Source organism: Micromesistius poutassou (genome assembly GCF_964030765.1).
Source record: "Micromesistius poutassou genome assembly, chromosome: 5".
In the NCBI taxonomy this organism is placed as follows: domain Eukaryota; kingdom Metazoa; phylum Chordata; class Actinopteri; order Gadiformes; family Gadidae; genus Micromesistius; species Micromesistius poutassou.
Window position 1 is genome coordinate 12,567,748 of NC_140275.1, and position 16,212 is coordinate 12,583,959.

Sequence of the window (16,212 nt, forward strand, 5' to 3'; positions counted from 1 at the left end):
GACGAGCCCACCACCGGCATGGACCCCAAGGCCCGCCGCTTCCTCTGGAACCTCATCCTGGACATCATCAAGACGGGACGCTCGGTGGTGCTGACGTCACACAGGTGAGACCGGCGCTTGGAGCACGTGATGGACATTCCGGCTCGCACCATTTTGGGGTGTCTTTAAATACTTGATCTCTCTCTCTCTCTCTCTCTCTCTCTCTCTCTCTCTCTCTCTCTCTCTCTCTCTCTCTCTCTCTCTCTCTCTTCCCCCCCTCCCCTCCCTAGCATGGAGGAGTGTGAGGCTCTGTGCACCAGACTGGGCATCATGGTGAATGGCAGGTTCAAGTGTCTGGGCAGCATCCAGCACCTGAAGAACAGGTGAGACCACATGGGGGCGGGGCGTGTGTGGGGGGTGCCAGTGAAGAAGGGGCCAGTGTGGGCGGAGCCAACCTACCATATCTGTTAGACACTGAGCCTAGGCTGGGTGTTTATTCAGAATACTAGCAGACCTGTGGTGTTGTATCTTGTGTAGTAAAGTATATAAAATAAGAAGTAAGAAGTAAGTAGCACTTTATCGATACCTTAAGGCAGGGGTGTCAAACTCAAATATACAGTGGGCCAAATTTGAAATCTTGGACAAAGTCGCGGGCCAATTAGATTACATTACACATTGGGGACATTGCATTATAACAGGGTCCGTGGGTGGAATTGTTGACGGGGGTTGGTATGGAATTACGGCCTGGCGGAGTTGTTGACGGGGGGGTGGGGGGGTTGGTACGGGATTACGGGCTGCCGGAGTTGACACACCAGGGTTTATGCGCTAAGACGCACTTAACGCTGAAATGCAATATACTGGCGGGCAAGTTCAGATAGACATTAGATATTACCAGGGGGGCACTGTGGGCCGGATTAGGCCCCCACTTTGACAGCTATGCCTTAAGGTAAAAATATCAAAACAGTAATATATCAGTAAGTAATATCAATAACAGCACATGACCAATCCAGACCTCCTGAGTGGAATGAGCTTGAGACATACTGTTTGCTACTGTGTGTGTGTGTGTGTGTGTGTGTGTGTGTGTGTCAGGTTTGGGGACGGCTACATGATCACGGTGAGGACAAAGAGCAGCTCCAGTGTGAAGGAGGTGGTCCGCTTCTTCAACAGGAACTTCCCCGAGGCCGTCCTCAAGGTGAGGGGGTACACACGTGTTGACGTGTGTTTGTGTCCATATTGTCAAATGATGCACAATTTAGTTTGTTTGTGTGTTCAGCTACACTGATATAATCAAACCACACTCGGTACAGCTCACCTGGCCAAAATGCATACTACCACTAGACTGGGTACCCCCAGCACGTTCTGCCGGCGATTTGAATTCAATTTTGAGGAGAAGAGCAATACATTTCTTTCTGCTTCCGATAAGTTTTTGCGGGAGCCAATCACCAAGCTGGTTTCTCCCCCTGGCGCGCTATTGGCTGGTTTAACACAATGACGGCAGGGAAGAGACGGCAAGCAGTCATATGCATACAGAGTCAGTTGACCAACGGCCCCGTGATGAACGGCCCGTTGATCACGCCTCCTGTGCTGAAGAAAATGACAGCAGCCTCCCCAGACCAACGTGCAATCTACGATTTGAGCTTGGTCTGGCAATAGCCAGGCTATACTACCACTGCACTTTGTTTTCTTCATTTCCTATCTGGGGTTACTAAAGTACCTCGAAATCTGCTGTCACCCCAGGAGCGCCATCACACCAAGGTGCAGTTTCAGCTGCAGTCGGACCGCCTGTCCCTCGCCCAGGTGTTCAGCAAGATGGAGCAGGTGGTGGAGGTGCTGGGGATAGAGGACTACTCCGTCAGCCAGACCACCCTGGACAACGTGAGTCCTACACCAACTTTTACCATTTCGCCCCAATGTGACTTAAAAATAGGAAAAAGGAACTCCCTTTCTTTCTGTTGCTTGTTAGGTGTTTGTGAACTTTGCCAAGAAGCAGAGCGACAACCTGGATCAGCAGGAGAGCTCGCCCTCTGGTGGTGGACGGTCGCCACTGCAGTGCATCCTGAGCCTGCTGAGGGCCAGGCCAGCCACCACGGAGCTCAGCGCTCTGGTCAGCGAGGAGCCGGAGGAGATGGAGTCGGACGATGATGAGGGACTCATCAGCTTTGAGGAGGAGAGGGTGAGAAAAAACAGATACGGGGCCTTCTGTTCATCCTGTGGGCTCATTTCTCCTATCGCGCCCATATACTTCTGATGTCAACTTAGACAGAACCGAGGGGGAGAACTGGAGGGAGGGTGCACAGAGCCTGCACCGGATACACAAAACTGCATTGTTTCCTGTTTCGTTACTGTGAATTTCTACCCCAAAAAAATATTTGCGAGCGAATGTTCGTGTGTTCACTGTTAATAGCAAGCAACACACTCACAGATCCCCTCCTCAAGCAACATGGTTCATCTCAACAAGTATGAAGTGAAAGAAAGACAAACGTATTCATTCACGCAGATTTGTCCGCCCTCAGACTTTAGATATTAATCCAAAATCAGATTTGTGAGACGTCTACACTCTATAACGTGTGTGTGTGTGTGTGTGTGTGTGTGTGTGTGTGTGTGTGTGTGTGTGTGTGTGTGTGTGTGCGTGTGCGCGCACGTATACAGGTGCAGCTGTCCTTTAACACAGACACGCTCTGTTGAAACCAAGAGACGCCAGCCAGACAACGTAGAACTGTTAAAGACGGACCAAGGCAAGTACATCGACTATCACAACCCAGAAGATGGAGCATAATAATAATAATAATAACACACGCTCCTACGTGAAGAGGACCAAAACGGATGAGTGGCACGCCAGCCATCCCGCTAGCGCTACCGCGTCGCCGCGTCCCAGCGCTCAGCTGGGCGCTGGGACGAGGAAGTGTATTGAGATATTGATGAGGCCTCCCACGGACACGCGGAAACACAGTAACCACCCCAGAGTGGAGGGAGGGAGAGAGAGAGAGAGAGAGAGAGAGAGAGAGAGAGAGAGAGAGAGAGAGAGAGAGAGAGAGAGAGAGAGAGAGAGAGAGAGAGAGAGAGAGAGAGAGATGAGAGAGAGAGAGAGAGAGAGAGAGAGAGAGAGAGAGAGAGAGAGAGAGACCTTTAAGACACACAGTGTCAATGCTCGACCATGGAATGAAGATTGAAGATTGTTGTTGCGGAATGTTCCCAGATTTATTTTTTTAAGAATGTACAGTTAAAAAATAAAAAAATGTTTGATCGGTAGGCTTGACAACACACACACACACACACACACACACACACACACACACACACACACACACACACACACAGTGTGTTGGCTTAACTTCTGACAGTGAATTTAATTGTGTTGCCCGCCCCTACCCCGGGCCAAAGGGGACTCCTCTTCCTCCTCCTCCTCCTCCTCCTCCTACCAGGAGAGACCCCGTGCCCCCGCCTTGAGAGCATGCTGAGATGATAAAAGAGGTCGTCGTATCGTGATACAGTATATTTTTCTGTGGCTAGAAGAATGATTTATTTTGGAATATTGAAATGATAATCAGAAATACTGCCTGTGGACCTGACCTGCGTGTGGTTTTATTTGGCAGTTATCTAGAAGTTATGGCAGCAGTGTGCAAACAGGGAGTCAGGGTCGCTTGGGGAGCCAGTCCGTTTTGTTTTATTGTTTTATTGATGTTAAAACGCTCGAGGAAAATACGGGGACGCTTGGCTGCTTCCTGTCGGTTGAGGAAGTGAGATGACAGGCCTGTTGTGAAGAGTACCTCCATCGATGCATCTGTTGTGAAGGATCATTAAAACACGCGTTTCCATTTTGAACATCTAAACCAAATGCTCTTTTGATCTTTTTATTTATTTTATTTTTTTTACTTGTTGAGATTGAACAGATAAGTTCACATTTATGTCTACATTGAATCCTGCTCAAATGTAACAAGCGCTTTATTCTTAAGATGATCACTACCGTCACTGTGATACAGAGAACTGGGATCACACACACAACGCTTTAACCCGAACATCTATTAAAGGTAAAAGGTGTGTACTATACTTCATGAGAGGAATTTCAGTTCCAAAAGAGACATCTGTAATAATCACACCTTTCTATTTAACAAGCTGACTGTTTTCTTGGCATGTGGTTCAACTTTGGTGCGAGTGGCACCTTGGGTTGTATTACATCTTATCTGCTGTTGCACACGTTGTTTCACTACAAATTTCAGTCGATTTCTTGGTGATTATGGGATGTGTGTGTGCTTTTAATCGTCTCGTCTTCACACTGAGAAACTATTGACTGTTGTACTTCATTTATTTCCGTAGATTGTAACAGTTAAAACTTCAAATGTGTTTCTATAGGCTTATGCCCATGACACTGATTTGCATTTCGGTCAATCCAACCATCAATGTAAGTTATTTACATTTTTTTGACATTTTTTATTGGCTTTTGTCTGAAATATGTCAACATCACAACCTTCAACTTGCTCTTGTAAAACAGGAAAGATCGAAAACTGTTAGTTAGTAGTGGAGCACCATAAGTGAGTGCGAGAGCCGTTATGGAGTGAAGTATTTCAGAGACAGCCTACAACACCAGCAACTCATGGAGTAAGATGCCATCAGTGAAAAAAAAATTATCCTTGTGATATTGAGGCGTTAATTAACTTTGTGATAATATAAATATAAACTGTATGAATTTCTGAATGTCTGTAAACGTGATTTTTTTTTTTTTCCTGCAGTGAAGTATTATTTACTTTTAATTAAAAAGAGAAAATCAAAGTGAACATTTGAGCCTGTGTCTGATTATACTGTGGTTTCTGATCACTTCAGCAACCTGAAACGCTTCAGAAATGTTGCAATTAAATTTTTCATTATTTTTTTATTTAATTTGATATCATTTGGAAATTATATAAAATTATGGTATTTGAGTATGAATGGTATTCTGGGGTGTGATTTCCTCTCCTTCACTTGGGCTGCAGTATTAGTATTATACGTTTTTTTTGCATTCATCCGTTCAGAAAAACAAACCATTATGATTTATATATTTTCATAGAAAAATACTAATTCGGATCCCTGGCCATAAATATGAGTGGACAGGAGCTTGAGCGTGACAAATCATCAATGTGACAACTATTTTGTTTTCCCTTTGTGACTGTTATCCTAGCACTGTTATCCTTTCCTAGGTCCTCATGAATTCTCCTTCACATCTTTCCTTGACCTCCTTCGAGGTCAAGGAAAAGACGTTTCTCGGTGTAATTCGTATTAGAAACATAAAGACTGAAATTGTTTACATCTAAATGGCTTCGATACATGCTGAACACATTGGATTTAAAAAAAAATAGCATTTATTACATTTATTTCATTAAAAAAAATCATTTCATAGCTATTCCCTGATTGAAGCGATATTTGGTTATATTAAAAAACAAAGATTTCATGATTGTAGGCGGAAGGGTAAAAGCTGTATCAGACATCAGTGGGTTAAAAGCACATTCAAACTGTACATAACATATGTACGTGTTGGGCAGAAACACAAATTCCTTGTTCTCTTAAGATAAATATTCTTAAACACATTCAATTCAATCTTCTTCTGTGTCATCAAAGGCCACACCTGTTGCTTGGCACTTCCTAGAAAAACAAAGAACAGTCATTCATTTTTACTAGTTTTATGATCAATCTTTGAGAATTTGTTAAAGGCTCCCTATTGACCACCAGGTGTGATTGGTTGACTAGCCACTACAAGCCATTTTAAAATCTAACCCATTAGTGATATCACACGTGGGAGTGTTCCAGCCAGATGCATGAAAGATAGATCGGCCTACCAGTTGGTACAGTACAGGTTGTTCTATTCGTCATCATACATCTGGGTGGACACGCTCTTGCGTGATTTCACTATGAGGAAGATTTATCACTGGCTTGCTCCATGACACCTAGTGGTGAACTAGGGGCCTCTTCATTCAACTTCAGGGTTACTTTTTGGTTCCCGGGTTGATTAGGGAGTCCCCCGCCATGCGCTTTGACAACGGCACCGTTGGGCCCACCTTCCTCTGCGCCCGCGGACCGAACTCTGGCAGCATGAACAGAGAGAGTACTGAAAAATCCACCTCGAGTAGAGGAACTGTTACTTTGAAATGGTATTGAAGTAGAAGAAAAAGTACTGGTATAAAAATATAAAAAAGGGTTTTTATTCTTCTTCCCATTTTCCCAGCAGGAGCCTTTAAAATGTATTAATAAATGTATTTTAATGATTAATGAATGCCTTTGTAAATGTAGCATAGTAGATCATTTTACTAAATAATGTAAAATTGTCCAATGTTAAAAACACTATTAGACAAAAAGAGCTACTCAATTACAGTAGATTGAGGAGTTATTTTTTATACCCCTGAACACGACCACAGCCACCTTCACACTTCAGTACCACATGGCCTTGCAGGATCATGTGTTACAACATCTGCTGCCTCACCTGTATTATGCCTCTTGTATTGGGTCTTCCCAGGACTAACCGACTGGACCGCGGCTGGAGAGAGGGACAGTGAACACACACAGAGAAGTCACCTGACAAGAATGGGGGTCACAAGGAGGTCAAGTAGGAAGAGGTGAACAACACGGAGGAACGCTACCAATCTGGAGTAGAATTTCAGGGTGTTCACACAGAGACATCGGGCTTCCACCGTGAACACTGCACCTATGGCCCTCACCGTGGTATTAGTCATCCATTTAGTCATTTACTTTTTACTCATTTAGCTGAGAGCTTTTTCCGAAAGTGACGTGTGAATGCAGATGCATGCCATTAAGGAGCAGGGCATCTGTCTCGCTCAGGGTACTGAGAAGTACCTACAGGTCAGTAGGCATTCAGATAGTCCTGCTGAGGGAAAAAACCCACTACCTACCTATACAGCTGAGAGTCGAACCACTATGCAAACTTTTTTTGTTTACCTGTGATAGTATTGCAAACAATATTTAGGATCCACTGAAGCACAGGCGTTATATTACAATAATAGTTATTAGCGGTTTTGGCTGAAGATGAACCGTTTCTGAATTCTTATTTATAGGTGAAAATATGATACTGTATTCAAAAAATGTATTCAAATTTCTCATATCTTGGGCAGAGCCATTTTAAACAGAAATGCATGACCTGTCTGTACTATTGTGTTGCTGTGTTATATTATGCTTGTTCTACTAAGGTCATGTACTTCTGCCATTCTTGGCCAGGTCTCTCTTGTAAACAAGATTTTAAACACATCACCATCAACACCACCACCACCACCACCACTGTGCTCCTTATGACGAGCCCACACCTTGTTGTCTGCTAGCCTGGGAGAGGTGGGCGGCCATCCCAAACACCAGCTCCCTGACCTCTACCTGCGCCGGCAGGCGGTCCAGACGACCCAGTGGGAGGCTGAGGTCTGTGGGGCTGGAGTCCACCCGCAACACTGCCCCTCCGCTGGGCTGCAACAGCACCGCGGAGCAGCCTGTACCCAGCGCAGACCTGGGGAGGAGGACGGCGGACGGGTTAGTAAGCTGACATCATCTCTCATATACCTACAACTCCTCAGGATCTGAGAGACTGGGATAAAACAGACACAAAGTGTTATTGAACTGTAAGCCAAATTTAATTGAATCTATTCTTTAGCTTCAAATGTTGAACTCTGAAGTAATTGGGCTTGAAAAAGGCTAGCAGTAAAATAACCAAATTTAGGTCAGGATAGTCTAGTCAGGATAAGTGAAAAGCCAGGGGCAACCAAATAGACTCACAGCCCAAACCCTTATCCAACTACATTAAACACACATCTAAAACTTCACAATGGCCAGCCTAATAATAATCCCTCAACACTAACCAGTACATAGACCTAACCCAACTTAGCCATTTCAAACTATACATAAACTAATTACCAATACCTACAACTGCTGGATTCGAGAATACCTGTACCAAACCTCCAGGTTCAGCAGGGGTTCCCATCGGTGCCTTGCTAAACCACAGGGAAATCAGGACCTGGCTTTAAGAGGACATAAAAATGTTTAAGAGCTTACCTGATTTTCCTCATGTACTCATCTGTAGACTTCAGTAAAATCGTCTTCCTCTAAAATAAACAGATTGCACATTATAAGCAATAACATTCAACATCTTGAACCAGTCAAAAACATGCCCTCACTTCCACAGGGAGCACTTACAAACTGGATTAATAATTCTTCAGATACATCGATGCTCCATACATCTGTGGCATCTGTTACACTTGGAAACAAAACAATAATAGGCAAGGTTAGACGTAAACCAGTCCATCGACCGCTTGGCTTGTCCTATATGGTTGCTTACAAATAGCAAAGTGAAAACACTCACTAGATAGTATGCGTTTCGTTTTGTTTTTTTACATAGCACAGGAATTTATCTTTGGTAGTGTCTTCAAGCACCGTGTAGTATGACACTTGATTTCCTTCCATTGTGTTTATGTCAACGATCTGAATGAAAAGTCCCTGCGTTTACAAAGAAGCGTCGGAGCAGGAAGTGACGTAGGGGTAAACACACCGAGTATCCAATCAAATGAAAGAGAACAAGTCGAATATCAATAATTATTCCTTTTAAATCAGACTGAGATAACTCAAAAACGGCAAATAAAAGGCAAAATATTTATGAAATATAAAAATAGAATAATCCAACGAGAAAACGTCACGGATGTCGTGAGCTGTGGTTTGCGGAAGTGGTAGTTGATCAGCGCTGAGTGGATCACCACGTGACGTATTTCCATTTTCAGCTGGAGGATCCGAGTTTTGTAAACAATCGGCACCGTTGCTGCACTTTAGGTAGAGTGTTGCATCCTTAAACGCTTGACCTAAAACGTATTGTGGGGAAAAAAATACGTTTTATTGTGGTTGACAGTCATTGCATAATAATACACACAGTAAAACTAAATAACCAACACCACGTGGGTATTATGTTGTAGATATTGCAGTGGCAGCGGACAACATGTGGAGATGGCTTGCAAGTCGAAGACTCGCAACTTGCAGGTGTTCGACACCGAACTGAGCGCTGACGCAGTAGAATGGTGCCCCGTCCCGCTGTCCCACAACGTCCTGGCCTGCGGCACCTATCAGCTCAAGAAGGTCACAGAGCAGGTATGACCAAAGACTTTACTTTTGATTGTATATATAAATTGTATTTTATCAGGTTACTCAGGTCATTCATAAAACAGAGTTATTATTAATCCCCGACGTTGAAGTCTTACACATATTTATAAGACACCGAGAGAGATATACAAGAGACCTAGCCAAGACACCACCGTACCATATAGCACAATAAAATATTAAACACCATTAAACTCACAGTGGAAAATATTATTTTACACATTGAATCAAACAGAGAAGAAGAAAACAGACCATTGCCCTGCAGCTGTCTCAATCCCAGCTTTAAGCATTGATTTATATCGTATCGAGTATTAAGCGCCCTCAGTCTTCAGCTTTAAATCTCATGCCACGATGGGCCTGACAACTGGATGGCTTTCTGAGCAAGCTCGGTCCTGACTTCAGGGACAATGAAAACAATATGAACCATACTACATAAGTGCGTTACACTGTTAAAACTGTCCAAAAAGTGTGCATGCAATGTAATGAGGGAGAATGGTCTCGCAAAATAACAATGTGTCAGTGAGCTGACCTTCCAAGTCCTAATGTAGGCCAACCCTAGCACTTATTGAGAGTACAGTGAGGAGACGGTTTGCATCCTCAGTCCACAAAATAGTCAAAGTTGCTCTGTGTATGCTGCATTTCATAAAACATTTGCTTGTCTTGCACTGTTGTGGAAGCCTGAAAGTAAAGCATGGCATTCCCATTAGTGACTATCTGCTCCATGTTCTATTAATCCACCCATGAGGATAAACCCTGAACAGATTTTATGATTTTATACACAATCTACTTCTATCGAATTTAACTGGTTCTGTGATTGCATACGTGTCTCAATGTTAAATTTGTAAATAAAAAAAATAAAAATTGTGATCCCAGGCTGGAGCGGAGGATGTCCCTCACCAGAGGATCGGTCGCTTGTACCTGTTTGAATATCGACAGGAGGGGCCACTGACTCCGCCTCTCACCGAACTGCAGCGCATCGACACACCCGCCATTTTAGATCTGAAGTGGTAAAACAGAAAATCTATGTTTGTGTTAATATTAAGATACAAGGTTCTTTATTTATCCCAGATGGGAAATGTGTCACAGCCTTACTACAGGACATAATAAAAAGAGATACAAAATGAAGGAAAAAAAGTATGGGGTATAAAAAATGAAAGGGAAATTATTTTGGTCATAATTGCTCTGGTCAGAAAGAAAAATCTGTCTATCTATGTATACTATACTATAGCCAATGAGCAGATACAAAGTAAACAGGCGTATGTCGCATACATGTTCCCAGGTGCCATGTTGCAGTGTCAGATGCTCCTGTGCTGGGGATGGCTACAGCTAGCGGAGAGGTCCAGCTGTACACACTGACTGACGGGCCGGTGAGAGACAACTTCCAGTCCCACGTTAGCATCATTAGCATTATAATAATGGAGAACCGCTGTCTACCTGTGGATTTGGATGAAAGCCTTTGCTGTCTTTAAACTAATAGGAAATGTTTTAAAAGGTCAAGCATAGTGCAGTGTGGTTGCTCATATAATGTTTTTTGCACTTTTGATATCCCGTGAATCCTATTTATATCGGGGAAATTTTCTGGTTTCACTCTGTTTTCTGTATTGAGAAAAGTAAAATGTTTATAATTCAAATTAATTTAATGTCTTGAGTTGACTATTAATTTAGTGTGTGTGTGTGTGTGTGTGTGTGTGTGTGTGTGTGTGTGTGTGTGTGTGTGTGTGTGTGTGTGTGTGTGTGTGTGTGTGTGTGTGTGTGTGTGTGTGTGTGTGTGTGTGTTTGGCCCATGGACAGCAGGGTAGACGTCTGAAGGAGCAGACCAGTCAGTCAGTGGGAACAGAGTGCCTGGCTCTGTCTCTAGACTGGTCCACCGGGAGAGGAGAGAGGTAGAACACTCAAAACCATTTCTGATCTCTGAAACAGCTTAAAGGTCCCATGGCATGAAAATTTCACTTTATGAGGTTTTCTAACACCCCCACCCTCCACCTTGACCCGCCTCTAAAAAAACGGTTTGTGGAGAGCTCATTGTGTGACTGGCTCGTAGTGGCTGTAATTCTGCACCAAGGCTGAATTTCTTAAACGTCTTCAAGTACTGCATTAGGGGCCCACTAACAGCTATATAAAAGCATTCATAAAGTAGCATGCCATGGGATCTTTAATGTGGAATCTGTATAACCTTGGACAAGGGTGTGCATAGTGGTTAACACTTCTTTAATTCCATGAGGTTCTAGGAGTGTGTGAGGAGAAAGTGTGCATATGTACTGTGTGTGTTTGGAGAGGGGGTTGGGGGGCATGATGAAAGTGTGTGTGATGGGGTTCTGACTGGTCTGTCCCTCCACTCCACAGCAGTGACATGCGCGTGGCGTGTAGCGACTCCAACGGTTGTGTCAGCGTTCTCTCGCTGGCGGGGGCGGGGCTAGAGACCGCCGCCCAGTGGAAGGCTCACGACTTTGAGGCCTGGATCACAGCCTTCTCCTACTGGGACACCCAGCTGCTGTACTCCGGTAACCCCCCACCCACACCTGTTCACTTTAAGAAGTGGGGTCGGGTAGGCTAAGCCCCTACGGTCAGCTAACTGGAATTTAGATGTACATTTTGCATATGGTATATTTTATTTTATTATGTAAAATTGTCAATTACCAAATTTTTATTGTTGTTTTTTTCTGTGAGCTTCTATAATGCCGTTACTGCTCGGTGATGAATAAAGTACATATCTATCTATCTGTCTATCTATCTCTATCTATCTATCTATCTATCTAGTGGTTAGGGTGTTTGTCTCCCAGCTTAAAGGTACTGGATTCGAGCACCAATGTCGATGGAGAGGGAGGCTGAGAAAGGGCAATTAAGCCAATTCAGGAAAAACTACAAGATTCGGATGATAGGCATATTCACTAAATTGTGTGCGTGTGTCCGTGTCCGTGTCTGTGTCCCAGGTGGGGACGACAGCAAGCTGAAAGGCTGGGACCTCAGAACGGACTGCTCCTCTCCGACCTTCACCAGCAAGAGGTGAATCACCACCACTAGCTAGCTCACTAACTAGGGTTAGCCCCATGGAGAATACACCATGTTCTGACTCTTCAAAACTATGTTGGGTCATTTGATGTCTCTCTTCTGTTTCAGTTTAGAAGTCATAGAATAGGAATAAAGATACTTGAGATTTTTATAGTGTATATATTTTAAGCGATGGACAACAGGATCTAAAAACATAACATATCACAGAGGGGTGTATCCAATACACATCTACCAAATCTCTTGAAAATGTCAAAAAGTATATTCATATATTACATTTCTATACCAAAATGACATGACATTTACTCATTTGCTGATGCCTGATGCACATCTTGATAACCCTTAATAACATTGGAAGGAAATTATGTATTTCTGTCCATCAACTTAATTTCTGATCCTTTTCTTTACTACACCACCATATCTGCAGAAAGTCCTTGTATGTGCAAACTTACCTGGCCACAAAGCTCTTTCTGATTCTACTGAGTTATCGTTGTGTTGAAGGCACTCGATGGGTGTGTGCAGCATTCAGAGTAACCCACACCAGGAACACATCCTGGCCACTGGAAGGTAAGTATGCCACTGGGTTAACTGATAGCCACTAATGAGCTAGGCTAAAGCTCCACATATCAGTTAAGTCTTAACCTTGAAAGCATAGCTATTATATATTATACGTACATGCTCGGTCACATTGAGGCAATGTCGTTTGAAAATGAGTACCACTGCACACTGACCTCCTCCTCTTCTCCCCCCTCCGCCTCCTCCTCTCCTCCCCCCGCCTCCTCCTCCTCAGCTACGATGAGCAAGTGTTGCTGTGGGACGGCAGGAGCATGCGTCAGCCCCTCAGTGAGACGGCGGTGGGTGGGGGCGTGTGGCGTCTGAAGTGGCACCCCACCCAGCCCCACCTGCTGCTGGCCGCCTGCATGCACAACGACTTCCACATCCTAGACTGCCACAAGGCCCTCGGTACATCCACGGTGCTCCACACCTGCTGTGTTGTAACTTGTGCTTATGTTTAATCTTCCCTTTTAGCTTTTGCCTACTGCTTGCAAGTGTGTGAACCCATAATCGTGTTATTGTTTGAAATGTGGTCTAATGTCTTGTATGATCTTAAACATAGTAATATATGTAATTTTGTCACTGTTACTCAGAGAGATAAAACATCCTCCCTCATTCGTAAGTGAGGGTAGGAGACAGCATGACTACTTATCACCAACAATCCTGTAATGTAATGTACTACTCCTTCTTGTCCCACAGGGGGCGACGGCGGAGCAGAGTGTCCTACTCTCACCTCCTACATCCTGCACAACTCCCTGGCGTACGGAGCCGACTGGTCCCGCCTGACCCCCGACCAGCCCCCTCCGGGGTCCCCCGAGGGAAGCCCTCGTCCGCCAGAGACCTACCTGGCCAAAGGGGTGGGGCATCTGAGGATCCAGTATGAGTCGCCCACCGCCAGCTTTGACACCTCACTGGAGGACGACGCCGGACATTACATCCCGGAGGGCCTGGCGCCGGCGGCTCCACCACCACCCCCTCCAACGGCCTCGGGCACTACCCCCCCTCCCGTCTCTGCTCTGCTAGCCAGCTGCTCCTTCTACGACCACATGCTGCACCTCTGGCGATGGGACTACTCGACTGCTTGAGGGTCGCCCAGCTTTTGCTGTGGAAACCCTTTGTTTACATCACAACTAAAGCTACCACAGTACCCCACGAACCAAATATATCGTTAAAAATTTTAAATGACATGTTCTTGTTGGTATTTAGGCGAGACAGAAGATAAAAGGGAGGATGAAATGGATTGTAAGGGATTTAGTCTGAAAGTTGAAAGTCGCAACCTCACTAAGAATGCGGAAACATTTTTTCTTAAAAAGAAACGCATTTTAAAACCATTTCACAATAATTAGCTGGTGTGTATATCCTGGTTTAAAGTACATTCTGGATGGGTTTTCATTACACATACAATTCCTGAACCAAACTTTCATTCACGTATTTCTAGCTTTTCTCCACTAAAGTCGTTTTTATACCCAAGTACTTCATTCTATTGTTGCAATAAATGTTTTTTATGGTAATGAGTTTTGTATACGTGATTGTACAACACAAATGTAACCCGTCTGCAGCCTGCGGACGTTGAGACATTTTTAAAGGCAAACATGTAATACTCAAATCTGTTTAAAAAACAAAGAAATGTGTACACATACTCCCCTATGCCCTGACAACCGTAAGGGTAGCTCTCTCCTTGTGTATTGCTCTGAAGTTTGGTGATTCTAAGCCCAGGACCCGTTTAGCCAGCTGAATAACAGGAATGTAAAAGTCCTTTAGATCAACAGGAGACTGGTTAGTTTGAAAAGTTTTGAATGTCAAGAAAAGAAGCATTATGCTTCACTTGACAATCGTGTGTCTCGATGGCAAGATCTTACATATGTTATTATATCATAGTAGAGCACTTTGGTATAAAATGCTTCCATAGTCTCATATAAAAACACCAACAACAAACTAGTTCATGGAGTTCTTCTTTTGAGATCAATGATTCCTAATCACAGGTTGAGTGCTGCTTGCTGCTGGCATGTTTACATAAGAACGAATAATTTGCTGTTCTGTGACTTTTGCACTCAATTTATTTGGGTACACAAAGAATGACATTAGGTGGTCTACAACTTGAGAAAAAAAAAAGATCCTTAATACATCAATGAACAAAATGGACGCACAACTTAACGTACAGAGTTTTTAGGGAACAGCTTGAATAGCTTTGAATCCTGTGTGGGTTCCAACCCATACTTCTCCAACTGATCCATGCTGAAGCTGCCCTTCTCAAAGTCATTTTTAATCTGTGGCGCGACCACTTCTGCAAAGAGGCTTTCTGCCGTCAGGGGAGGCTCTGTTCCCCTGGGGGTGCGGTAGGACACGTAGGGCTTCAGCTTGAACCCTTCCAGGTTGGGCACCACGAACTCCGGGATCATGGCCTTCACAGCGACAAACTTGGAGCTGGACAGCCGGAGGCCAGTGGGCCGGGCGGTCCGGCCCTTGTTGTGCGTCCTGGCGCCCTTCTTGCTTGTGAACTCAGCCATCCGGTCAGCGCCTCTCATAAACCCCCTGGCCAGGGTCGATAGCACACCCATCTCGCCTAAGGGTGGGTCACCTTGTCTTAGAAGCGGACCCTGTTGAGGACAATGGGTTTGTTGAGTTGTAATACCTTAAAAAACACACAAAAAAACAAGGGTGAAATTTCCCATGTGTAGTTATAAACATAGTTTTTATGACTTACAAATTAAGAGGAAATGTGGTAAAATGACAAGAAACCACAATGTTCACTACCTTCCAGCAGGAAAGGTTAGTCTTGTTTTGACAGTGAATTTAGAAGTATTTTTAAGGCCATCTATCTACAATGAGTAGTAGGCTAGATTTGTTCAGCTCCAACTATATTCAGATTCCTCTAGAAAATAGAAAAAGATACACAATGGAAAATTAAATGAATGGGCCCTATGAAAGTACAAATCATACAAATGTAGATAGAGGCACATACATAAAACTAGCCAACAATCCGAACACAATGTAATCAAATACACTGAGTGAAAGACAATAGCACTGCAAACAAAGAGACTGTTGTAGTATTGGATGATAAGTCATGTGGAACAGATACAGCATAATAGATACCAGCCACCACTGCTACATTCATTCTACTTATATTGGATATTACTGGGTTATCGTGGCATGCTGTTTCACTTCTATTCGTAGAAACACCAAATGAAAGGGGTTACAACTGTCTTGAATTCAGAAAATGTGTAGAGCCAATACATAACAGTAAGAGTAAAACATACAGCATGTTAGCCAATGCTACATTGATTCTCCCCATATTGTACCCTTAAACGAAATCCAGCAGGCCTATTCTACTTGTATGTTTATTTACATAAAATTAAGGTCTACGACTTTGCATTTGAACAACATACAATATGATATTTAGTTTGAGAGAAAACAGCTAAATAAGACACACTCACCTTGAGCACGACTTGACAGCAGCTAACCCCGGAACAACAAAGACAAGGATTGGCTGAAATGTGCCCATGTGAGCCAATAGGATTGTTGCTTACTTATTGTAAACCATAGAGGGGGTTGTTCTGCAACAAAGCG

At 43.8% G+C, this 16,212-nt stretch overlaps 4 protein-coding genes across 7 annotated transcripts in view; 2 read left to right on the forward strand and 2 right to left on the reverse strand.

The window, feature by feature from the left end:
- Window positions 1-2,948, forward strand: part of abca2 (ATP-binding cassette, sub-family A (ABC1), member 2) — a 54,579-nt gene extending 51,631 nt beyond the window's left edge. The window contains exons 44-49 of the mRNA XM_084468697.1: window positions 1-104; window positions 270-362; window positions 1,069-1,171; window positions 1,717-1,854; window positions 1,943-2,152; window positions 2,629-2,948. Of these exons, the coding sequence (XP_084324823.1) occupies window positions 1-104; window positions 270-362; window positions 1,069-1,171; window positions 1,717-1,854; window positions 1,943-2,152; window positions 2,629-2,664 (684 nt within the window). The 3' untranslated portion in view covers window positions 2,665-2,948. The remainder of the gene's footprint in view (window positions 105-269; window positions 363-1,068; window positions 1,172-1,716; window positions 1,855-1,942; window positions 2,153-2,628) is intronic.
- Window positions 2,949-3,058: 110 nt separating this feature from the next.
- paxx (PAXX non-homologous end joining factor) lies at window positions 3,059-8,431 on the reverse strand. Its single transcript, XM_084468802.1, has 7 exons — window positions 8,303-8,431; window positions 8,137-8,197; window positions 7,996-8,045; window positions 7,263-7,453; window positions 6,428-6,481; window positions 5,938-6,031; window positions 3,059-5,592 (listed from the first exon to the last, which is right to left on the reverse strand). Exons 1-7 carry the CDS (start codon window positions 8,401-8,403, stop codon window positions 5,544-5,546), a joined length of 600 nt encoding a protein of 199 aa, XP_084324928.1. The 5' UTR covers window positions 8,404-8,431; the 3' UTR covers window positions 3,059-5,543.
- A 274-nt stretch (window positions 8,432-8,705) lies between these two features.
- Window positions 8,706-14,380, forward strand: dph7 (diphthamide biosynthesis 7). Of its 2 annotated transcripts, none has more exons than XM_084467642.1 (10): window positions 8,706-8,763; window positions 8,904-9,075; window positions 9,958-10,091; window positions 10,364-10,451; window positions 10,876-10,967; window positions 11,428-11,585; window positions 12,015-12,087; window positions 12,592-12,657; window positions 12,881-13,053; window positions 13,345-14,380. In XM_084467642.1, exons 2-10 carry the CDS (start codon window positions 8,935-8,937, stop codon window positions 13,728-13,730), a joined length of 1,311 nt encoding a protein of 436 aa, XP_084323768.1. In that variant the 5' UTR covers window positions 8,706-8,763; window positions 8,904-8,934; the 3' UTR covers window positions 13,731-14,380. The 2 variants fall into 2 exon arrangements, with proteins under 2 accessions (XP_084323768.1, XP_084323769.1); XM_084467643.1 differs by having other exon boundaries at window positions 10,879-10,967.
- Window positions 14,381-14,690: 310 nt separating this feature from the next.
- On the reverse strand, window positions 14,691-16,167 carry mrpl41 (mitochondrial ribosomal protein L41). Of its 3 annotated transcripts, none has more exons than XM_084468809.1 (2): window positions 16,080-16,167; window positions 14,691-15,277 (listed from the first exon to the last, which is right to left on the reverse strand). In XM_084468809.1, exon 2 carries the CDS (start codon window positions 15,201-15,203, stop codon window positions 14,796-14,798), a length of 408 nt encoding a protein of 135 aa, XP_084324935.1. In that variant the 5' UTR covers window positions 15,204-15,277; window positions 16,080-16,167; the 3' UTR covers window positions 14,691-14,795. The 3 variants fall into 3 exon arrangements, with proteins under 3 accessions (XP_084324935.1, XP_084324937.1, XP_084324936.1); XM_084468811.1 differs by having other exon boundaries at window positions 14,691-15,242; window positions 16,080-16,105; XM_084468810.1 differs by lacking the exon at window positions 16,080-16,167 and adding an exon at window positions 15,400-15,494.
- Window positions 16,168-16,212: the final 45 nt, after the last annotated feature.

Bases quoted from the DNA above. Each gene is read 5' to 3' on its own strand.
- paxx (XM_084468802.1), bottom strand. From the start codon at position 8,403: ATGGAAGGAAATCAAGTGTCATACTACACGGTGCTTGAAGACACTACC. The intron at 7,454-7,995 runs GTAAGCTCTTAA...CCTCCTCCCCAG, and splicing joins GAGTACATGAGGAAAATCAG to GTCTGCGCTGGGTACAGGCT. The intron at 6,032-6,427 runs GTGAGGCAGCAG...TCATGCTGCCAG, and splicing joins ATACAAGAGGCATAATACAG to AGTTCGGTCCGCGGGCGCAG.
- dph7 (XM_084467642.1), top strand. From the start codon at position 8,935: ATGGCTTGCAAGTCGAAGACTCGCAACTTGCAGGTGTTCGACACCGAA. The intron at 10,452-10,875 runs GTGAGAGACAAC...GCCCATGGACAG, and splicing joins ACACACTGACTGACGGGCCG to CAGGGTAGACGTCTGAAGGA. The intron at 10,968-11,427 runs GTAGAACACTCA...TCCACTCCACAG, and splicing joins TCCACCGGGAGAGGAGAGAG to CAGTGACATGCGCGTGGCGT.
- mrpl41 (XM_084468809.1), bottom strand. From the start codon at position 15,203: ATGGGTGTGCTATCGACCCTGGCCAGGGGGTTTATGAGAGGCGCTGAC.